Consider the following 23,878-nt stretch of genomic DNA (forward strand, 5'->3'; position numbering starts at 1 on the left):
TCCGGATCGACTCTGGAGAACAATGGACGATCTGTTGCTTAATCTGAAAACGGAGGCGCACTCTTTCATGGAGACTGTGCTTAAGTCGATCGTGCACGAAGTTTCGGGAGTTTTCCGAAACCGGACAGATGATTCCGAGAAGCTGATTAAAAAAAAACTGCGCCGGATCTCCCAGGTGCTGGCGAGACGGGCCGTGATTAGAATCACGTCGGTCGACCACGGTTTCGGGGCCGAGATCGCGCAGATGAAGCAGGAGAACGAGCTTCACTGTTTCATGCAGGTTCTGCTCAAATCGTGCGTGTACGAAGTTTCGGAGGTTTTCCGAAACGGGGTGTCCGACTCGCAGGACGCGATTCAAGACGAACTCCGCGGCGTCGCCCAGATCCTGGTGGGTCGGGCCGTGTTGAATATCACCCAGTGGGTCAGGGGCAGTTTCGGGACAGAAAGAAAGCGAATGAAGGACAGCGAGACCTTTAAAGTGGGATTGCAGCTGTGGGAGTCGGGAGCCGGAGGAGATCGGGGACAGACGGATCGTGTTGGACTCATGCCCCCCTGTGAAGTCGCCGCAGAGACAGATGAAGAGACGGAGCTCTCAGGTACGTGCCGTGACTTGTATGTAGGAGTGTCTGTTTAAAAACGGTGTTTTTAACCTCCTCACTAGTGAAAATGTAGTGGAGAGGTTTGTGACGTTGCAGAGGGTTTGTTTGCTGCAAAATATTTTTTTGTTTTGTCTAAATATTATTGAAGTTTTCATCAATTGATACACTTTCTCTGTGTGAAAACCAATTTAGGAGTCTTGGAAATATGTTTGTGGGCAGATTATTTATCGACGTAGCGGTAACTATCTCTTCTGTGCAGTGTTAATGTACCACATTGTTCATTAAAGCAGTGACAATTGTACATTAAAGTGTCTGTATTAACCCCCCTCTCTCTCAGTGCAGTGTTAATGTACTGGAGTGTCCACTCAGTGTGTCTGTATGAACCCCTCTCTCTCTCAGTGCAGTGTTAATATACTGGAGTGTCCAGTCAGTGTGTCTGTATGAACCCCTCTCTCTCTCTCAGTGCAGTGTTAATGTACTGGAGTGTCCAGTCAGTGTGTCTGTATGAACCCCTCTCTCTCTCAGTGCAGTGTTAATGTACTGGAGTGTCCAGTCAGTGTGTCTGTATGAACCCCTCTCTCTCTCAGTGCAGTGTTAATGTACTGGAGTGTCCAGTCAGTGTGTCTGTATGAACCCCTCTCTCTCTCTCAGTGCAGTGTTAATGTACTGGAGTGTCCAGTCAGTGTGTCTGTATGAACCCCTCTCTCTCTCAGTGCAGTGTTCATGTACTGGAGTGTCCAGTCAGTGTGTCTGTATTAACCCCCCTCTCTCTCTCTCAGTGCAGTGTTAATGTACTGGAGTGTCCAGTCAGTGTGTGTGTATGAACCCCTCTCTCTCTCTCAGTGCAGTGTTAATGTACTGGAGTGTCCAGTCAGTGTGTCTGTATTAACCCCTCCTAGACCCTGTTAAATGAACGAATGTAGCTGGTGTAGTAGAGCAGGCTTAATTATTATAGAACCACTAACATCGAGACAGCGCCTGCCTTCCCCCCTTCAATTGGAAACTAAAATATTCTTTTTTTACGGTTTTAAAACGTCCCATTCCCCCCTTTTCATAACGGTGCCCTCTCAAGTCCTCATGTACTTGAAGTCCGCACTTCTTACGTCATGGAGGAAGGGCTTGGGGTACAGTTTGAAAACGGGGACACGGTCTTACAATGTTAGTGAATAGGGAGGACAAGTGAGGCCATGAATTAATAAAAAATGCGTGTCGAATGTCTTATAACCCCTCTAACATTGACACAAGGGCAGTACTTGTGGCTGCTGTGGCTCGGAGCCTCACATCGTCTTACAGAAGTGCTCATCTGTGTGACAATGAACCCTTTCTCAGTCTGTCTGGGGGGTGGGGCTCCAGCTACTGTCTCCCTTCCTCAGTTTAACATCTGATTCGTCCTCACTACCAGACAGGGCTGAAGAGCTCATGAATTTAAAGTGAATATTTAACGTGCTGTGATACGTATATATAACCAATATAAATGTCAATATAATATACATATTAATGAGAAGTTATCATCAGTGAATGATTATAATTATAAAAATCTATTGTACATAGTGGCTTTAAAATCTTTGTATATAAAATTTCAGATTAAAATATCTTAATTTTGCATATTCTTTGTTGTATATATATGGTTTAGTCACAGAACCAGGAGAGCATGTCTCCTTTTTCTTATAAGATTACCGTTTTGTTACTGAGAGACCTTGGTACATAGTATATATAAAACCATTTTCTGTTGTAATTCAAGGTTCTGGATCGTAAAAATAAAAATAGTTTTCCTTGCTGGAAGTCTAACGCACAAGAGAGAATGGTGATATACATAGAGAAATTGGTACCGGATGATAGTTTGTAGCGGCTTCCTGAATATTTGTCCCGCAAGAGAGACTTTTTTGGGGAAAACTATCAGGTTTTGATGTGCTGTCATGTGAACTCTTGCTCTTAAGATGGTAAGAGATTGCATGTAATAAAATGGTCATTCTTTTATTTGCTCTGTTTCCTATATCAGGAAAAAAAAGTATATGCTCAGTAGAGGGCCAAAGTTTTTGAGTAGTCCCTTGAATGAATTGGTCGTGTTCCGTAACTTGCCTTACAGTTAAGTGCATCAGTAACCAGGCGATACAGGAAGTTGTCCTGCCCTACCACTGTTGTCCTACCACTCCCAGCTGGCAGCCCCCCCCCCCCCACTGAAGCTCAGCAGGTGTGAGCCTGGTCAGTACCTGGGTGGGAGACCTCCTGGGAAAAACTAAGGTTCCTGCTGGGAGAGGTGTTAGTGGGGCCAGCAGGGGGCGCTCACCCTGCGGTCTGTGTGGGTCTTGATGCCCCAGTATAGTGACGGGGGACACTGGACTGTAAACAGGCGCCGTCCTTCAGATGAGACGTCAAACCGAGGTCCTGACTCTCTGTGGTCATTAAAAATCCCAGGGCGTTTCTCGAAAAGAGTAGGGGTGTAACCCCGGCGTCCTGGCCAAATTTCCCATGGGCCCTTACCAATCATGGCCGCCTATTTCGAGAAACGCCCTGGGGTTTTTAATGACCACAGAGAGTCAGGACCTCGGTTTGACGTCTCATCCGAAGGACGGCGCCTGTTCACAGTCCAGTGTCCCCCGTCACTATACTGGAGCATTAGGACCCACACGGACCGCAGGGTGAGAGCGCCCCCTGCTGGCCCCACTAACACCTCTCCCAGCAGCAACCTTAATTTTCCCCAGGAGGTCTCCCCCTCCAGGTACTGACCAGGCTCACACCTGCTGAGCTCCAGTGGGGGGGGGGCTGCCAGTGGTGAGTTGCTGAGTGATATGCCTGCTGGTGTGAGTAACCTCTCCAAAGAGATGGTAAATGCAATTAGTGTTATACAGCAGATTCACACAGGAGAGCCCATTCTAAGTTCCCATATTTGGAGTTGTTTTTTTCTCTCTACAAAAGATTTCTTTGTAATTGACCACGTTCTTCTTTAAGTAGCAATTTTACCTTGTATACAGACAAACAGAAGTAAGAGTACAGAAGGTGTGGAATGAGCTGGACATTTTGCGGTTGTAGCATTCATATCAAAAGATCAATTCATATGCTTGAATGATCCTTTTATACTGTTGCTAAGCAAAAAGACACATGAGCAAAGGCAGATAGTGCACTGTATTATATACTTGATAAAAGGTAAATGCTAAAATTCTTCCTCGGTTGCCAAACCAGCAAGGGAAGCAGTAGGTGAAGACACTTTCAATGAATGATTTGTTGAAAACGGTGAGAATAGTTGTCTCTACCTTAAAGTAGCTGAGTTTCCTAAGAAAGAAGAGTCTCTATTGGCCTTTTTTTATAGATCGTGTCACAACATTTGTCCCATTTTAGGTTTTTGTCAATGACCAGTCCCAGCAGCCATATCACCCTACAACTCACCACTGGCAGCCTCCCCCACTGGAGCTCAGCAGGTGTGAGCCTGGTCAGTACCTGGAGGGGAGACCTCCTGGGGAAAAACTAAGGTTGCTGCTGGGAGAGGTGTTAGTGGGGCCAGCAGGGGGTGCTCTCACCCTGCGGTCCATGTGGGTCCTAATGCCCCAGTATAGTGACGGGGGACACTGGACTGTAAACAGGCGCCGTCCTTCGGATGAGACGTAAAACTGAGGCCCTGAAACTCTGTGGTCGTAAAAAATATAAAAACAGTAGTGTTATGTAATACATACCTAATATACGCACAGGAGATGGTAGTGGTAGCTAAATATAAAACAAGTACAGAACCATCTTTCACAAATATTTTACACGTCGGAATCTGTAAAACCTTCGGATGAGACGTAAAACCGAGGTCCTGACTCTCTGTGGTCATTAAAAATCCCAGGGTGTTTCTCGAAAAGAGTAGGGGTGTAACCCCGGCGTCCTGGCCAAATTTCCCATTGGCCCTTACCAATCATGGCCTCCTAATAACCCCCCTCTCTGAACTGGCTTCATCCCTCTGCTCTCCTCCCCACTGAGAGCTGGTGTGTGGGGAGCGTTCTGGCGCACTATGGCTGCCGTCGCATCATCAAGGTGGGGGCTGCACATTGGTGGCGGTAGTGGGATTCCCCATTACCTGTAAAGCGCTCCGACGTGTAAAATATTTGTGAAAGGTGGTTGTGTACTTTTTTTTATATTTAGCTACCACTTACCATCTACTGTGTGTACATTAGGTATGTATTACATGACACTACTGTATTTATATTCAGCTACCAGAATTTACCTTTAGATTTTCTGTATGAGTGTAAACCTGAAAGAGGCACGTTCACAAGCAACAGTGTAATAAGAAACTCTTTTTTCTTTGCACAGAGCTCCCTGCTGCAGAGGGGAAAGAGACTCTCAGGGAACAGCACACAGAGAGCCGACAGAGACAGACTGTGCCCGCGATGAACATAGAGCCTGAGAGAGAGACACCTGGACCCTTAATAACTGGGGACTTTGCAGGCCAGTTTAATAATGTGCGTACGAAGGAAATTGCCAAGAGGTTTAATGATCTGGATTCTGTCTCTCCTCGTGGGCCCCAAGAGAATGAACTGGCTGTTTCGAATGCTGTAGATGAGAGACCCCGAACGACTCCCACTGGGGGTCACGAGGGAGAGAATGCAGGTCCGTTTGGGGGCACAGGGCAAGATCGTCACGGGGAGCGTTCGCAGAGTGAGAAACCCCAGGAACCCCAGAGGAGTCAGGGGAGTCCTCTGAAGCCTGGCTCAGATGGGGTGGACAAAAATTCATTGCAGCAGATACCGCGCTTATGTCAGTCCAACAATTCAAAAGAACACCAGCACCTTCACGCAGGAGAGAGACCATTCGTCTGCGGTCAGTGCGGGACCAGTTTTATTTGCTCGAGTGACTTAAAAACCCACCAGCTCATGCACGCAGGAGAGAAACAATTCGACAGCAGTCAGTTGCACACGTGCAGTCAGTGCGAGAAGAGCTTTAGTACACCAAACCTGTTAAGAAGTCACCAACGCGTTCACGCAGGAGAGAGACCGTTCGGCTGTAGTGAGTGCGGGAAGTCGTTCAATCATTTAGGATTCTTAGAAAAGCACGAGCGTCTTCACACAAGAGAGAGACCATTGATCTGTAGTCAGTGTGGGCAGTCATTTCATTGTTTAAAAGCCTCAAAAAGGCACGAGCGTCTTCACACAAGAGAGAGACCATTAATCTGTAGTCAGTGTGGAAAGTCATTTAAATATTTGGGAAACCTAAGAACTCACGAGCGTCTTCACACAGAAGAGAGACCATTCATCTGTAGTCAGTGTGGAAAATCATTTAAATATTTAGGAAACCTAAAAACTCACGAGCGTCTTCACACAGAGGAGAGACCATTAATCTGTAGTCATTGTGGGAAGTCATTTAAATATTTAAAAGCCTTCAAAAAACATGAGCTCCTTCACACAGAAGAGAGACCATTCTTCGCCTGTAGTCAGTGTGGGAAGTCGTTTCAATATTTAGGAGACTTAAAATCTCACGAGCGTCTTCACACAGGAGAGAGACCGTTTATCTGTAGTCAGTGTGGGAAGTCATTTCAATATTTAGGAAGCTTAAAAACGCATGAGCGTCTTCACACCGGAGAGAGACCTTTCATCTGTGGTCAGTGCGGGAAGTCATTTAAAGTTTTAGGAGCCTTAAAGAGTCACGAGCTCCGTCACGCAGGAGAGAGACGGTTCATCTGTAGCCAGTGTGGGAAGGCATTTCATTGCTTAGAAAACTTGAGACGCCACGAGCGCCTTCACCCAGGGGGGGAGAGACCATTCGTCTGCAGTAAGTGTGGGAAGTCATTTAAGACTTCAGGAAACTTAAAAACTCACGAGCGTCGTCACGCAGAGGACGGACCATTAAACTGTAGTCAGTGTGGGAAGTCGTTTAATTGTTTAAAAGCCTTAAAGAGGCACGAGGGTCGTCACACAGAAGAGAGACCATTCATCTGTAGTCAGTGTGGGAAGTCATTTAAAGTTTTAGGAGCCTTAAAGAGTCATGAGCTCCGTCACGCAACAGAGAGACGGTTCATCTGTAGCCAGTGTGGGAAGGCGTTTCATTGTTTGGAAAACCTGAGACGCCACGAGCACCTTCACCCTGGAGGGGAGAGACCATTCGTCTGTAGTCAGTGTGGGAAGTCGTTTCATTATTCAGGAAACTTAAAAATTCACGAGCGTCGTCACGCAGAAGACGGACCATTAAACTGTAGCCAGTGTGGGAAGTCATTTAGTTGTTTAAAAGCCTTAAAGAGGCACGAGGGTCGTCACACAGAAGAGAGGCCATTCGTCTGCAGTCAGTGTGGGAAGTCATTTAAAGTTTTAGGAGCCTTAAAAAGTCATGAGCTCCGTCACGCAACAGAGAGACGGTTCATCTGTAGCCAGTGTGGGAAGGCGTTTCATTGTTTAGAAAACTTGAGACGCCACGAGCGCCTTCACACAAGAAGGGAGAGATCATTCGTCTGTAGTCAGTGTGGGAAGGCATTTAAGACTTCAGGGAGCTTAAGAACACACCAGCGGCTTCACACAGGAGAGAAACCGTTCGGGTGCATTGCGTGTGGGAAGAGTTTCTCTTGCTCATCTACCTTAAAAAAGCATCTGCGCACTCACACGGGCACCGGAGAGAGACCATTCAGCTGCAGCGCGTGTGGGAAGAGCTTCCGTGCACCGGGGGACTTAAAAGTCCACCAGCGCCTTCACACGGGAGAGAGGCCGTTCAGCTGCAGTCAGTGCGGGAGGAGTTTTACTCGGTCGGAGCACTTAAAAAGCCATCAGAGCATCCACACGGGAGAGAAACCTTTCAGCTGCGGTCAGTGCGGGAAGCGGTTCACTCGGTCAGGTAGTTTAAAAATGCACCTGCGCATTCACTCAGGAGAGAAGCCGTTCAGCTGCAGTCAGTGTGGGAAAAGCTTTACTACATCGATGCAGTTAAAATGCCACGAGAGGATTCACACAGAGGAGAAGCCCTTCAGCTGCAGTGAGTGTGGGAAGGCATTTAGATACAAAATCTCCTTAAGAAAGCACCAGCACATTCACACGAGAGAGAGCTATAGTTGCAGTCGGTGTGAGAAGGCCTTTAGTACATCAGAGAAACTGAAACGGCACCAGGTCCTTCACAGGGGCTACATATGCAGTCAGTGTGGGAAACGTTTCACTCAGCCAGCACACTTAAAAGCCCACCAGCTCATTCACACAGGAGAGAAACCGTTCAGCTGCAGTCAGTGTGGGAAGAGGTTTCGTGCGAAAAGTAACCTCGGTAGACACCAGTCCGTTCACAAGAAGAGAGACCGTTCATCCGGGAAGCGGATTAGATAGTCAAGGGGCCAAAAATTCACCCAAGAAAGAGAGTACATCAAGCCGGTTAAAAAATAAAAAGTACCAGCTCCTTCATACAGGAAAGACTTCTGTAGCCAGTGTGGGTTTTTGATCATCGAGCCACTTAAAAAGTCACCAAAACACCCGCACTGAAGAGCTGCAGTCGGTGTTGAAAGAATTTTATTCAGTCAAGCGATTTCAAAAGAGACCGGCACGCGCCAGCAAGAGAGAGAGACCCTTTGGCGACAGTCAGTGCCTGAAGAGAGATAGTACAACGAAGGAGTTCACGCAGGAGGAAGACCTTGTGGGGAGAGTTTTAGTGACTTGGCCATCTTGAAATGACACCGGAGCTTTCATAGAGTCGCCAGTAATCAGTGGGGGGAAAAGATCAAATTCATTGTTGCAACATTGTTACAAGAGTTTTTATAGTTTTTCCTCGATCGTGTACGGTTTCACGCACAATGTATTAAACACGGCGTTTTGAAAGCAAGAAATGTTGCCAATAAGGTGTGCATAGCCTGCCTCCTAATCCTAATAAAAATGGGTCAAAGAAATGTTTGTATCGTATGTTCATTTATTTTTTTCTCTTCTTTTACATTCACAAAGAACCTGTTTCATAACAAGGTCATATAGTGTTACTGAGCAGTAAAATCACTATGAGGCTGTGAAATAACGCAATCTTATAATATCGCATCGATACCCAAAACAGGTGGAATCTCTCTTCTTTCCGTTACTGGCTTTTCTTTGACGGTCTTACATGGAGCGTTCCGCACATGAACTCGGACAGCGTTTGGAACGTTTTCCGGCTCGTCCAGCCTCTGGTGAGCGCTCGTGACTGGTGGATGGGGTGGGGAGTATCGTCATCCTGGAAGATTCCCTGCCCGTCACGCCCGAAACGCTTCACCTTATAATTAGAGCTGGGCGATAAATCGATAACGATTGTTGTCGCGATATAATTTTCCTCGATATAATTTTAAGAAATGTTCGATATATATGTTTATGCTTTGCGCATGATATGCGCATGCGCACAAAATACTGCGCGTGCGTGTTGCAGACCGGGCAGCTGACAGATTTGTTTAATGTTTCTGCTGTTTGGCAAGTGTTGTGTTCTTAAAATAAAGAGTTGTTTAATTTACCAATTAACTGTCTCGTTTCTTCAACTTTCACTCAGGAGAAAAAATCTGCCTTTAAACTTGAAAGAAATAATGATTTGACATTTATCGTGATAATTATCGATATCGACTGATATGAAAATGTTTATCGTGATAATGTTTTTGGCCATATCGCCCAGCCCTACTTATAATAATAATAATTGCTTACACTTATATAGCGCTTTTCTGGACACTCCACTCAAAGCGCTTTACAGGTCAGGGGGAATCCCACTACCGCCACCAGTGTGCAGCCCCCACCTGGGTGATGCTCCAGTCTGCTCCCCACACAGCAGCTCTCAGTGGGGAGGAGAGCAGAGTGATGGAGCCAGTTCAGAGAGGGGGATTATTAGGAGGCCATGACTGGTAAGGGCTAATGGGAAATTTGGCCAGGACACCAGGGTTACACCCCTACTCTTTTCGAGAAACACCCTGGGATTTTTAATGACCACAGAGAGTCAGGACCTCGGTTTTACGTCTCATCCGAAGGACGGCGCCTGTTTACAGTCCAGTGTCCCCCGTCACTATACTGGGGCATCAGGACCCACACAGACCGCAGGGTGAGCGCCCCCTGCTGGCCCCCACTAACACCTCTCCCAGCAGCAGCCTTAGTTTTTCCCAGGAGGTCTCCCCTCCAGGTACTGACCAGGCTCACACCTGCTGAGCTCCAGTGGGTTTGAGGGAAATGAATGAGGGTATTCATCCATCCATCATGTCTTCTGTGTGTCAGTACTCCATGCCGATCTCTGTCCACCAGTGAATTTCTCCTCAACGACAGCTCTATCCATGATGCCCTTTGTTACTGACATTAATAACTTTTATTGACCCAGCGCCTTCCCAAACCCAAGGTGCATCATGAATTAAGACGACGACAAGAAAAGTCCTTCGGATGAGACGTAAAACCGAGGTCCTGACTCTCTGTGGTCATTAAAAATCCCAGGGCGTCTCTCGAAAAGAGTAGGGGTGTAACCCCAGCGTCCTGGCCAAATTTCCCATTGGCCCTTACCAATCATGGCCTCCTAATAACCCCCCCCCTCTCTGAACTGGCTTCATCCCTCTGCTCTCCTCCCCACTGAGAGCTGGTGTGTGGGGAGCGTTCTGGCGCACTATGGCTGCTGTCGCATCATCCAGGTGGGGGCTGCACACTGGTGGCGGTAGTGGGATTCCCCATGACCTGTACAGCACTTTGAGTGGAGTGTCCAGAAAAGCGCTGTATAAGTGTAAGCAATTATTAATTCTTATTATTAAAAGTCCAGTAAGACGAAATGAGGAGGGGAAAAAAACAAAAGCTAACTAGTTCTTACAGGTGGGGGAGCTGCGTCAGTGCGCGTAGGCTGCGAAGGAACAAGTAGTAGGTTCACTCCATGCTGCAAAGAGAAGGAAACACAACGTTTCAGCCGTGGCACCACCCGATGAAGGCTCCACGGCCGAAAACGTTGTTTTGTTTCCTCTCTTTTCAGCATGGAATAAACCTATGACTTGTTCCTTCACAGGTTTTGACAGATTGACCGTAGGCAATCGGGTGTAGACCTTGCTGAAAAGGTAAGGTTTAACTTCAATTTGAAGAGAGTTGGCTCTCGTGGAGTTTGAGGAAGGTCATTCCACCCCACTGGTGCAACACCAGAGGAGGCACGCTCACCGGAAGTCTGCGATTCTGTATGACTTGTTCCTTCACAGGTTTTGACAGATTGACTGTAGGCAATCGGGTGTAGACCTTGCTGAAAAGGTAAGGTTTAACTTCAATTTGAAGAGAGTTGGCTCTCGTGGAGTTTGAGGAAGGTCATTCCACCCCACTGGTGCAACACCAGAGGAGGCACGCTCACCGGAAGTCTGGGATTCTGTATGACTTGTTCCTTCACAGGTTTTGACAGATTGACCGTAGGCAATCGGGTGTAGACCTTGCTGAAAAGGTAAGGTTTAACTTCAATTTGAAGAGAGTTGGCTCTCGTGGAGTTTGAGGAAGGTCATTCCACCCCACTGGTGCAACACCAGAGGAGGCACGCTCACCGGAAGTCTGGGATTCTGTATGACTTGTTCCTTCACAGGTTTTGACAGATTGACCGTAGGCAATCGGGTGTAGACCTTGCTGAAAAGGTAAGGTTTAACTTCAATTTGAAGAGAGTTGGCTCTCGTGGAGTTTGAGGAAGGTCATTCCACCCCACTGGTGCAACAACAGAGGAGGCACGCTCACCGGAAGTCTGCGATTCTGTATGACTTGTTCCTTCACAGGTTTTGACAGATTGACCGTAGGCAATCGGGTGTAGACCTTGCTGAAAAGGTAAGGTTTAACTTCAATTTGAAGAGAGTTGGCTCTCGTGGAGTTTGAGGAAGGTCATTCCACCCCACTGGTGCAACACCAGAGGAGGCACGCTCACCGGAAGTCTGCGATTCTGTATGACTTGTTCCTTCACAGGTTTTGACAGATTGACCGTAGGCAATCGGGTGTAGACCTTGCTGAAAAGGTAAGGTTTAACTTCAATTTGAAGAGAGTTGGCTCTCGTGGACTTTGAGGAAGGTCATTCCACCCCACTGGTGCAACACCAGAGGAGGCACGCTCACCGGAAGTCTGGGATTCTGTATGACTTGTTCCTTCACAGGTTTTGACAGATTGACCGTAGGCAATCGGGTGTAGACCTTGCTGAAAAGGTAAGGTTTAACTTCAATTTGAAGAGAGTTGGCTCTCGTGGACTTTGAGGAAGGTCATTCCACCCCACTGGTGCAACACCAGAGGAGGCACGCTCACCGGAAGTCTGGGATTCTGTATGACTTGTTCCTTCACAGGTTTTGACAGATTGACCGTAGGCAATCGGGTGTAGACCTTGCTGAAAAGGTAAGGTTTAACTTCAATTTGAAGAGAGTTGGCTCTCGTGGACTTTGAGGAAGGTCATTCCACCCCACTGGTGCAACACCAGAGGAGGCACGCTCACTGGAAGTCTGCGATCCTGTATGACTTGTTCCTTCACAGGTTTTGACAGATTGACTGTAGGCAATCGGGTGTAGACCTTGCTGAAAAGGTAAGGTTTAACTTCAATTTGCAGAGAGTTGGCTCTCGTGGAGTTTGAGGAAGGTCATTCCACCCCACTGGTGCAACACCAGAGGAGGCACGCTCACCGGAAGTCTGCGATTCTGTCCTGGGGACAGAGAGTCGAGGACCGGCCTCAGCCGACCGGAACCTTCAGGAGGGTAGATGTCCGATGGAGCCAGATTGTTTGGGAAGTCAGTAACAATCTGGTAGAGGGGAGGAAAAGTCAGTGGGGAAAAACTAGGGCTCAAGGAGGGGTACGAATTCATCGCGAGGCGGAGGCTCGATTCAGGTTAGTGTGGTTGTGTGGCATTTGTATCGCAAGTGGATTGTCCGGTGAACTAACGGGGTTCTGCACTGCAGCCCAAGCAGTGCCTCCTCCCCTGTGAAGCCCCTGCCAGACTGTGCTTGTTGAAACTGCCTGCTCCTGCCTCCGATAGAGATTTGCAGGCATGTCTGCAGCTCGCAGAAGAGCCGCGTTGAGCGTCTTGTGCAGCAGTCTCAATTCAGCTAGTAGGTGAGCCATTCGCCGTCACTGTCACTGACGGCTTAGCACCCTGCAACTCACAGCTGGCAGCCCCCCCACTGAAGCTCAGCAGGTGTGAGCCTGGCCAGTACCTGGAGGGGAGACCTCCTGCGAAAACTAAGGCTGCTGCTGGGAGAGGTGTTAGTGGGGCCAGCAGGGGGCGCTCACCCTGCAGTCCATGTGGGTCCTAATGCCCCAATATAGTGGCGGCGACACTGGACTGTAAACAGGCGCCGTCCTTCGGATGAGACGTTAAACCGAGGTCCTGACTCTCTGTGGTCATTAAAAATCCCAGGGCCTTTCTCGAAAAGAGTAGGGGTGTAACCCCAGTGTCCTGGCCAAATTTCCCATTGGCCCTTACCAATCATGGCCTCCTAATAACCCCCCTCTCTGAACTGGCTTCATCCCTCTGCTCTCCTCCCCACTGAGAGCTGGTGTGTGGGGAGCGTTCTGGCGCACTATGGCTGCCGTCGCATCATCCAGGTGGGGCTGCACATTGGTGGCGGTAGTGGGATTCCCCATGACCTGTAAAGCGCTTTGAGTGGAGTGTCCAGAAAAGCGCTATAGAGGTGTAAGCAATTCTTCTTCTTCTTCTTCTTCTTCTTATTATTATTATAGTCAAGGAGGGGAGCAAGAGGGCTGTGTTCCTCATCTTCTTGGGCCCTCTAGAGGTGACGATCAGAACTGCAGGATGAGGGATTCCTCTGCTCTGTCATATAAATCTACTAATTGTCCGATTAAGTCCTGCGGCGGAGCCGGTGGCTCTGTGGCTCAGGATCTGCGCTTGTGGCTGGAAGGGTTTGCCGGTTCAAATCCCGCAGCCGGCAGAGGAATCCTACTCCGTTGGGCCCTTCACCCCAGCTGCTCCAGGGGCGCTGTACAATAGCTGACCCTGTGCTCTGACCCCCAGCTTCTCTCTCTCCCCGTCTGTGTGTCTCATGGAGAGCGAGCTGGGGTCTGCGACAAGACCAATTCCTCCTGCCAGAAATTGTACAGGGCTAATAAAGTGATGTTATCATTAGACCAGAGCCCTGCTACTGTGACTCTCTCACCCGCCAAGAGGGTCTCAGGGCTCTGGTCTCTCATAGAGGGCACGGTCACAGCACGCAGTACACTTCGGCAGGTGAAAAGAGTGTGGAACGCTCCATGCAGACTGTCCGTGAAAAGCAGTAACAGAAAGAGAAAAGAAATCCCACCTCCGCTGTTGTGGGTAATGATGCAGTAGTATAATATTGCGTTATTTCGCAATCTCCCACTAAGGCCACTTCATTGCCAAATAACACACTATCGCCTTAGAATAAGACATTATGACATGTGCGAACATAAAAGAGAAAAAGAAATTAGCACACGGCCCGAACAGTTATTTAACCCATTTTTTATTAAGAGGAGGCGGTCAGGTAATGTGGACCTGACGGCGACTGGCAAAATAAAATCAGTTTTTTTTATCAAGATCTGATACATCTTGCACGGCCGAGCCACGTTATGCGATGCGTAGCTTTTCGCGAAGTTATCCAAGAAAACTAGAAAGAAAAGGAATCGCGCAGAGTTAAAATAATCACAGCATAAAGGTCAAACTACGACTCAAACAAGAAAACACATCTAAAATGATTTAAACCCAAGAGAAGCATCCATTTGAAAGACGAGACATCAGGCAAAAACGCAATTGGTGCCTTTTATTTGAACGTGGAATGCAGCTTTCTCTACTGTTGGGATAAGGTTGATATAAAATGTTTACTCGGGTTACCACGGCAGAAAAAGTCCGGTCCGTTATGGGTGTTCCCCAAGCCTGTCCGAGGCCTCAGATCTCTTTCCACAAAAGACGCCGCAACTCGGCGGTCTCCTGCGTGAACGCGCCCCACCCCCCCCTCCCTCCGCCGACTCCAGCCGAACGGTTTCGCTCATGTGGAGGAACGCGCCGCGGGAAATCGCTCCCACCCCGACCCGCGGAGAGTCTCTCCGCCGCACGAATCCAGCTCTCGCGCGCGGACACGACGACGACGACGACGACAGCGATGACGACAGCGATGACGACAGCGACGACGACGACAGCGGCTCGACCCTCAGGTTGCCGGGCTGCCGCCGCTGGCCAAACGGGCTCTCTTCTTGTGTCTGAGAGAACCCTGGTGGCGCCGGAGGTCAGCGGGCCGCCGGAAGCTCTTCCCGCACTGCCCGCAGCCGTACGGCTTCTCCCCCGTGTGGGTGGCCTCGTGGGACTTCCTGTGGCTCGACCTGGCGAAGGCCCTCCCGCACTGCCCGCAGCTGAAGGGCTTCAGGCCGGTGTGCACGCTCTGGTGGGCCTTCAGGTAGGCCGCCTGCCCGAAGCCCTTCCCGCACTGGTCGCAGATGTAGGGCTTGCCGCCCGTGTGGAGGCCCAGGTGCGTCTTCAGCCGGCCGGCGGTGCTGAAGAGCTTCTGGCACAGGCGGCAGGCGAACGTGTCCCGGGCGTGGAGGCGCCGGTGCTTGTTGGCGCAGGCCCGCCGGGTGAACCGCCGGTCGCACAGGCCGCAGGCGAAGGGCTTCTCCCCCGTGTGGCGGACCTGGTGCTCCTTCAGGTGGCTCGAGGTGAAGAAGCGCTTCTCGCACAGGCCGCAGGCGAAGGGCCTCTCCCCCGTGTGGGCGCGCCGGTGGGTGCGCAGGCCGCCCGCCGTCGAGAAGCTCTTCCCGCACTGGCTGCAGCGGAACGGCTCCCCGCCCCCCGCGTGGCGCTGCTCGTGGCGCCTCAGCGCGCCCGCGCTGCCGAGCAGCTTCCCGCAGTGGCTGCAGACGAACCGCCGCTCCACCGCGTGGAGCCGCTCGTGGCCCCTCAGCCCCTTCTCGCTGCGGAGCCTCTTCCCGCACTGGCCGCAGACGAACCGCCGCTCGCCCGCGTGGAGCCGCTGGTGCGCCCGCACGTGGGAGGACCGCGTGAAGGCCTTCCCGCACAGGTTGCAGCTGAACGGCTTCTCGCCGGTGTGACGGAGCCGGTGGCTCTTCAGATGGGTGGCCGAGAAGAACCTCCTCCCGCACGTGGCACAGCCGAACCGCCTCTCCCCGGCGTGGCGGAGCTCGTGATATTTTAAGGAGCCCGGAAAGGCAAACGTCTTCCCGCACTCGCCGCAGCCGAACGGCCTCTCCCCCGTGTGAACGCGCTCGTGCAACCGCAAGCCCCTTAGTTCCAGAAACGCCTTCCCACACTCGCTACACATGAACCGTCTCCTCGTGTGAACCCGCTGGTGACTCTTTAAGTCCGTCTCGCTGCAGAACGCTTTCCCGCACTGACCGCAGCCGAACGGTCTCTCCCCCGTGTGAAAGCGCTGGTGGGCCTTCAACCGGCTCGGTAAAGCAAAGCTCTTCTCGCACTGATCGCAAGAGTGCCGCTTTCTGGGGGGCGCAGGGGGGCGCGTCGCCGAGCCGTTTGACGGGGTAAAACTCTGCCCGCTGCTGAATGCTCTCCCCCCCGAGTGCTCGAGCTGGTGGGCTTTTAAGTCACTCGAGCAAATAAAACTGGTCCCGCACTCGCCGCAGCCGAACGGTCTCTCCCCCGTGTGAACGCGCTCGTGCAACCGCAAGCCCCTTAAATCCAGAAACGCCTTCCCACACTCGCTACACGTGAACCGTCTGCTCATGTGAACCCGCTGGTGACTCTTTAAGTCCCTCTCGCTGCAGAACGCTTTCCCGCACTGACCGCAGCCGAACGGTCTCTCCCCCATGTGAAAGCGCTGGTGGGCCTTCAACCGGCTCGGTATAGCAAAGCTCTTCTCGCACTGATCGCAAGCGTGCCGCTTTCTGGGGGGCGCGGGGGGGCGCGTCGCCGAGCCGTTTGACGGAGTTAAACTCTGCCCGCTGCTGAATGCTCTCCCCCCCGAGTGCTCGAGCTGGTGGGCTTTTAAGTCACTCGAGCAAATAAAACTGGTCCCGCACTCATCGCAGCCGAACGGTCTCTCCCCCGTGTGAACGCGTTGGTGACTTCTTAACAGGTTTGGTGTACTAAAGCTCTTCTCGCACCGACTGCACGTGTGCAACGGGCGGCTGCTGAACTGGTTCTCTCTCGAGTGCATGAGCTGGTGGGTTTTTAAGTCAATCGGGTAAATAAAACTGGCCCCGCACTGACCGCAGACGAACGGTCTCTTCCCCGCGTGAAGGTGCTGGTGTTGCTTTGAACAGTTGGACGGACATAAACCCGGTATCTGCTGCGAGGAATTTTTGTCCACCCCCTCCGAGCCAGGCCTCGGATCACCCCCCTGGCTCCTCGGGCCTCTCTGGGGTTTCTCGCTCTGCGAACGCTCCCCGTGACGATCTTGCCCTGTGCCCCCAAACGGACCTGCGTTCTCTCCCTCGTGACGCCCAGTGGGAGTCGTTCGGGGTCTCTCATCTACAGCATTCGAAACAGCCAGTTCATTCTCTTGGGGCCCACGAGGAGAGACAGAATCCAGATCATTAAACCTCTCGGCATTTTCCTTCGCACTCACATTAATAAACTGTCCTGCAAAGTCCCCAGTTATTAAGGGTCCAGGTGTCTCTCTCTCAGGCTCCATGTTCATCGCGGGCACAGTCTGTCTCTGTCTGCTCTCTGTGTGCTGTTCCCCGAGTGTCTCTTTCCCTTGTGCGCCGGTGAGCTCTGTCTGCTGCATCAGACTGGAGCCCCACCCCTCCTCCCCTTTTAGACTCTGCAATGACAGTCTCTCCACTTGAACAGAACAAGGCCTAATTATCATCATGCGCTGTAGGTGCTGCTCTTGCTCCTCCCTGTCCTGACTCTCCTCTGGGTGCCGTGACTCAGTACTGTTCCCTTCACCAGGTACAGCAGTCTGCTGCTCTGCAGTGTGAATCAACTGGGGCTCCCTCTCCAGCTCTCCGAGACTAAAACCGTCCAGATCATTCAGTTGTTCCTCTCTGTGCCCAAGAACAGACACAGACCCCAGTACATTTAATCTTTCAACACTTTTCTCAGTAACCAGATTATTAAACCTGCGTGTGAAGTCATCAGATACTAAGGGATCGTATGAATGTTTTAGACTCTGCAATGAGAGTCTCTCCACTTGAACAGAACACGGCCTAATTATCACCATGCGCTGTAGGTGCTGCTGTTGTTCCTCCCTGTCCTTACTCTCCTCTGGGTGCTGTGACTCAGTACTGTTCTCTTCACCAGGTACAGCAGTCTGCTGCTCGGCAGGGTCAGTCAACTGGGGCTCCATGTCCTGCTCTGTAAGATTAAACTCACCCAGTTCTTCCTTGTGCTCTTGTACAGAGACACGGCCCAGCTCATTACAACCTTGTGTAATATTGTTTGTGTCCAGATTATTCATCTTCTCTGTAAAATCAGCACATACAAAGAGCCCAGGTGTCTCTCTCTCAGGCTCGGTCTTCATCACGGGCACAGAGTCCAGATCCTCCACCCTCTGTCTGCTCTCTGGGTGCTGCTGCTCACTGAGTGTCTCTTTCCCTTGTGCGGCGGCGAGCTCTGTCTCCTGCATCAGACGGGAGCCCCACTCCTCCTCCTCCTCGCTGGGCTGCTGTTCAAGAGGAGCCCTGTCCCCAGCGTCAGGGAGAGCGCTGACCTCTGACCCTGCAGACACAGGACAAGAGAACAAGACCTTGAACACCAGCTTTGCACAGGGTTCAAAAGCCAACATCCCATTAAAAAAAAAAAAGCTGAAAAACATAAAATCCGAGCCAGGAAAGAAACTTACTTTACAGATGGAGGCTATATTGGCAAGCCGGATGGCCACAAAACAGTCAAACAACACATGAGCTGTTCGATCCCAGAGAAAGTGAATGAAAATACAAATAAAAGGAGGCAAGGAGGCACACCTCTGCCCAAGTGAGGTTCTGGAAACTACAGGAAACTCAAAAGGTTAGCCCTAAACGCCAAGAACGCCGACATGAAACCCCAGTGTCTGTAGTCAACTTCCAAGGCAAAGTTATACTCTGGGAAGGACAGATTACCCTGTAAGCACATTGCAGGCCAACAAAGATACACCTTGCAGGACATTTTGTCTGCTCAATTTTCCCAATTTTCCAAAACCTTGGAATTTTTTGGGGACAGAAAAGGCACCTAGACACGGTCCAGACAGACACATCAATAAAAGAGACTAGGAGGAATCACAAATTGCCCATAAATTACAATAAAGGAGGAAATGCCCATTAATTTGAATACAGTAACACCATGGTACAAAATTTCACTGAGACTTAATTGAGTAGGATTTAGTTATTCAAGATTTCTTATCATCTTTGTGCGTCTTGACCAAGGCAGCATGGTGCCTCTCTCTAAACACAGGGAAATGTAACTAAAGAGGCCCCCTCTGATAAGAGACATCACAAAGATGTATCAAAGCCGAACAATGGAATAATATACGATGCAAATGGGCTCCAGCCAGTCTGTTTCCTTTCCTAGACCATGCATTGCCCAAAGGAAGGCTCAAGCTATACTTGATAGCATCTCGGCCAATTACCAATTGGTGATGCGGTCTCTTAAAAACTGTCAACGAGCTCATTTTTGTTAGGTTTACTCACTGGCTCCTCATCTCTCTCCCCAACTAAAACTGGCAATCAGACTTTTCCCCAACCATGTGACTGCAAGCGGTCCTACCCAGGACCTTAACTCTTCAAGACTCCAGGCAGGGAGTGAAATACAAAACTGAGGCCAAGATGTCCTTTCGGCAACAGAAGAAATCTTATTTTCGCCCGATGAACGGAATTAGACAGTTGGGACTCTTTTGGTCAACATCGCTCTCTCTCTCTCTCTCTTCCGTCTGCAGAACCCTCCCAGATTGGGGACCCTCCCAGAATACGGCCACTGCCATCTCGGACCATGGACCAACCCCAAGTTCCCTCTTATTTAAGCCCAAGCAAAGACTTGTCCAATGGATCTTTGAGTATAATACTTCTTTAATCACTTTATAACTCTTAAGAGTTGAACTATGATTCCAAACCTGTTTGATGTTTAGTTCACGGGAGTAAAAGCATATTTACTTGTAGTTCAGGCGTCAGCTGAAAAGGAACACAAAGTGAAACCCCGCCCGAAGAAGGCTTCACAGCTGAAACGTTGTACTTCCTTTCTTCTCTTTTCAGCATGGAACAAACCCAGTACTAGTTCCATTGCATATTAACTTGTATTTGAGAATACATGTGATAGAATTATATCTGTTACAGCTACGGTTACGGGGGACTAGGATATGTCTGTAAGAAGTCAAATAAAGCATCTGAGGCCCGACAGAGTAAACATTTCCCATTTCAAAGCTGAGAGGGCGTCTGCTGAGATGTGGGGGTCCCCTGATAAAAAAAAAATGAATTGGAAATTTGACTTTGGTGTACCTCAATTAAATCGTGGGCTAATGACTGACAATGATCAGTCCACAAGGCACACCACATAAGATCCCATTTAGAAAAAGAAGAGAAGAGAGAGGAAAACAGAGGGCAGGAGAAGGTGGAACTTGAAGCTTGTGCCATGCCCTACGTCATGATCATCCAAACCCACATGAAACATAAATATTTGAACCTTGCTAGAGAGAGACCGCGTGCTATTCTGTATTTCTAGGGAACTTGGGTTTCCTTGGTAAAAGATACCTTAGAGTCGTCTTTCCTGCTTATGGATGCATTTTTAGAATAGCGAGACAGTCTTCCATGCATTTTGTGGCATTTGGGTCTGCAGAGAGAGATTGAACTACAAGCTCTATTACATTTACTGAGAAGCCTGTCTGTTACGGTGGCCTCTGTGGGCATTACTTAAGAGCTCAATACTAACAAGAAGTCTGAGGTTATCTCAGTGGTTAGGATGTAAGGCCTCTGAAACGTCTTGTTTGTACATACTGTAAATATATTAACGCGTGTGTGGAATTGTTGTGTGTAGCGTACAGTTTGTCCCGTCATTGTTAATAAAGACTTGTTTAACCAACTGTGCCTAAATTACTCTTTTCACCAAAGTTAATTAAGAATTCACCTGCCTCTAATTACACCAACCACTCAGGTATAATCACTAACAAGTTTGGGGGTGATGAATAGTTATTTGACTTATTGACTAAACCACTTGGTCAATTTCTTGAAATTCACCATTTGGATCAGTGTTATACAAGTAGACCGTAAACAGATTTAATTTCCGATGTTCAACTGCTGCCTGAAAGTCGTCTCAGAATCTGCCGTTACTACTTCCGATTGTGACAATCAAGTCCACATTACCGACAGTGACACTTAAAATAAAACCCATAAACCATATTTAGGAACTAAAATCTTAACAGCATGAATAACTTGGGTTGTTAATATCCTGAACTACAAAGTGCACGGTGATATGCTGCTTTACTGAACAGGTGACATCCCTTAAACCTCAAATTATAATTAATATTACTCACATTCCACCTCTAAAACACAACACGCTATGGTGCGAAATGCTTCACATTTAAATGCTGTGAGTAAACCTCTTCCCCCAACCAGTAGCTTTTACACATTTGCTACATACTTTGTAAAGTCACATGGGCCGGCCCGGGATCTAATCCCACTGGAGCACTATTCCGTTCATGTCATTTTTATATAGCGCCTTTTACAACAAGGGTGCCCCGGGGTCGCTTAACCAAGCAAGCGCCCATCCGTGTTGTGGATACAGAACAGAAGACCTGAAGACGACGGAGAAGAGACACCAAAAACTCCTTAGTAAGGAGAAACAAAACCTCTGGGGGTCCACCCTTCGGGCATGCTAACATTATAGAATTATAAAAAGGCCCCGACGTGGGCCCATGGCCCCCAACACACACGCGGGCTCTTGTCTTTAGCAAGGGGTTTTCAAGCATCTACTTTGTTCTGCAATCTTAGTTTGCAATCTGAGAGAGAGAGGGGTTAGTACAGACACCCTGCCTGGACACTCCAGTACATTAACACTGCACTGAGAGAGAGGGGTTCATACAGACACCCTGCCTGGACACTCCAGTACATTAACACTGCACTGAGATAGAGAGGGGTTCATACAGACACACTGACTGGACACTCCAGTACATGAACACTGCACTGAGAGAGAGAGGGGTTCATACAGACACCCTGCCTGGACACTCCAGTACATTAACACTGCACTGAGAGAGAGGGGTTCATACAGACACCCTGCCTGGACACTCCAGTACATTAACACTGCACTGAGAGAGAGAGGGGTTCATACAGATACACTGACTGGACACTCCAGTACATTAACACTACACTGAGAGAGAGAGAGGGGTTCATACAGATACACTGACTGGACACTCCAGTACATTAACACTACACTGAGAGAGAGAGGGGTTCATACAGACACACTGACTGGACACTCCAGTACATTAACACTACACTGAGAGAGAGAGGGGTTAATACAGACACTTTAATGTACAATTGTCACTGTTTTAATGTACAATGCGGTACATTAACACTGCACAGATGAGATAACGACCTGGCTTTTGTGTTAAATGGATACATAATCCCCCTACCAACGTCTTTCCAATTCATCTAAGAAGTTTAATTCTTTTCACATCGAGAAAGCGTGTAAATTGATTAGAAAACTATAAAAATGAAGACAGCAATAATACTTGGGCCAATCTTAACAGAGTTTCTGCCCAAACGCACACAACAGCAACTATTATCATATTACCAGACCACAACAGCTCAGTCTGCAGCAAACCAACCCTCTGCAACATCACACACCTCTCCTACCTCGTTCTGCATCTCTCCACTACAGCTTCAAGAGCGAGGAAGTTAAAAACACCGTTTTTAAACACAGACACTACTACATACAAGCCACTGCACGTACCTGAGAGCTCCGTCTCTTCTTTTATCTCTGCGGCGACTTCACGGGGAGGCGTGTGTCCAACACGATCTGTCTGTCCCCGATCTCCTCCTGCTCCCGGCTCCTTCTCCCAGAACTGCAATCTCACCTTCAGCCTCTCGTTTTCCTGCTTCATCTGCGCCATCTCACTCCCGAAACTGTCCTCCACACACTGGGTGATCTTAACCACGGCCCGTCTCACCAGGATCTGGGCGACGCCGCGGAGTTTGTCTTGAAACCCGTCCTCCGAGTCAGACACCCCGTTTTGGAAAACCTCCGAAACTTCATACACGATCGATTTGAGCAACACCTCTATGAGACAGCGAAGCTCGTCTTCCTGCTTCGTCTGCGCGACTTCGGTTCCGAAATCGTGTTCGACCGACGTGATTTTAATCACGACCCGTCTCGCCAGAACCTGGGAGATCCGGCGGAGTTTGTCTTCAATCGGCTTGTCGGAATCATCTGTCCGGTTTCGGAAAACTCCCGAAACTTCGTGCACGATCGATTTAAGCACAGTCTCCATGAAAGAGTGCGCCTCAGTCTCCAGATTAAGCAGCAGATTCTCCATCTCTTCAGAGTCGATCCGGACGACACAGACAATTGATGCAGCGGCTGTACACACGTGGGTTTAAACACAGAGGAAGCGAAACTTGGTCAAACAGGAACAACAGAGGACTTCCGGTTTGTCAGCGTCACTTCCTTAGTGACTGTTGCTATGAGCGACAAAAAATCAGTTCGGCAAATAATAATAATAATAACAATAATAAAGTAACCTCTCAAAGCGCTTTACAGTAACAAAAAACATTGATAGGAAATAAAAGAGTTTGCTCAATTAAAAAACAAGGGTTTAGAGAGCCCTACACCCTACATTGAGGCAGACAGTAAAAGGCTTTACTGCTTATTACAGGGCACACACACACACACCAGGGCCTATGTCCCCAGAAGCCCGTTCACACTATGGTACCAGTATGTTTTTGGACCGCGGTAGGAGACCAGTCCACCATGGGGAGAACATGCAAACTCCCCACAGATAATAGTTTTAGGAGACTGCCTTATTCATCACCTACTACTTACCAGACAGACTGGATAGGTTTTGACTGGCAAGAAGCCTTTTTCCCTCCTCTACATTTTCTCAATTGCAGACACAATTGCTCGAGCATGTGGGCCAGTCAGACCTGAATTAACGAACCAGCTTAAGGGAGACCTTTTACGACACGTGATGCCGCAGCTGGGTAGAGGCCAGCTGCGGGCGAAGGGGTGTCTCTCTGACCTCTCTGCGACCTCTCCTGTCCTGTCTTTCAGGAATCGGAACAGATCGACGGTCACGATCGCTAAACCACTCCGGCCCTTCCTTGTTTGTGTCACGCCCGACATCCCTCCCTAGAGGGCGCTCCACTGCTCTCATTATTGTCCGTGTGATTATGCTCCCCAGGTGTACCCTTTTAGCGTTATTATTTAAAGACCAGCTCCTCCAGTCCTCGGCGCTCATCATTAGGGTAAGATGTCGCAAGGCCCGCCCGGCACCAGGAAACCCTACGTCCGTCTCCTGAGGGCGCAGGCCTCA

The 23,878-nt window shown here is 49.3% G+C and overlaps 2 protein-coding genes across 2 annotated transcripts; one reads left to right on the forward strand and one right to left on the reverse strand.

The window, feature by feature from the left end:
* LOC148813361 (uncharacterized) lies at positions 1–8,419 on the forward strand. The gene is made up of 2 exons (XM_088908304.1): positions 1–596; positions 4,884–8,419. Exons 1-2 carry the CDS (start codon positions 23–25, stop codon positions 7,862–7,864), a joined length of 3,555 nt encoding a protein of 1,184 aa, XP_088764430.1. The 5' UTR covers positions 1–22; the 3' UTR covers positions 7,865–8,419.
* Positions 8,420–14,620: 6,201 nt separating this feature from the next.
* On the reverse strand, positions 14,621–22,882 carry LOC148813362 (uncharacterized). Its single transcript, XM_088908305.1, has 4 exons — positions 22,796–22,882; positions 22,300–22,588; positions 16,268–18,105; positions 14,621–15,862 (listed from the first exon to the last, which is right to left on the reverse strand). The coding sequence occupies exons 1-4, from the start codon at positions 22,880–22,882 to the stop codon at positions 14,621–14,623; spliced, it is 3,456 nt and encodes a 1,151-aa protein (XP_088764431.1).
* Positions 22,883–23,878: the final 996 nt, after the last annotated feature.

The sequence above is a fragment of the Atractosteus spatula genome, assembly GCF_055471065.1.
Source record: "Atractosteus spatula isolate fAtrSpa1 chromosome 10 unlocalized genomic scaffold, fAtrSpa1.hap1 SUPER_10_unloc_1, whole genome shotgun sequence".
Classification (NCBI taxonomy): Eukaryota; Metazoa; Chordata; class Actinopteri; order Semionotiformes; family Lepisosteidae; genus Atractosteus; species Atractosteus spatula.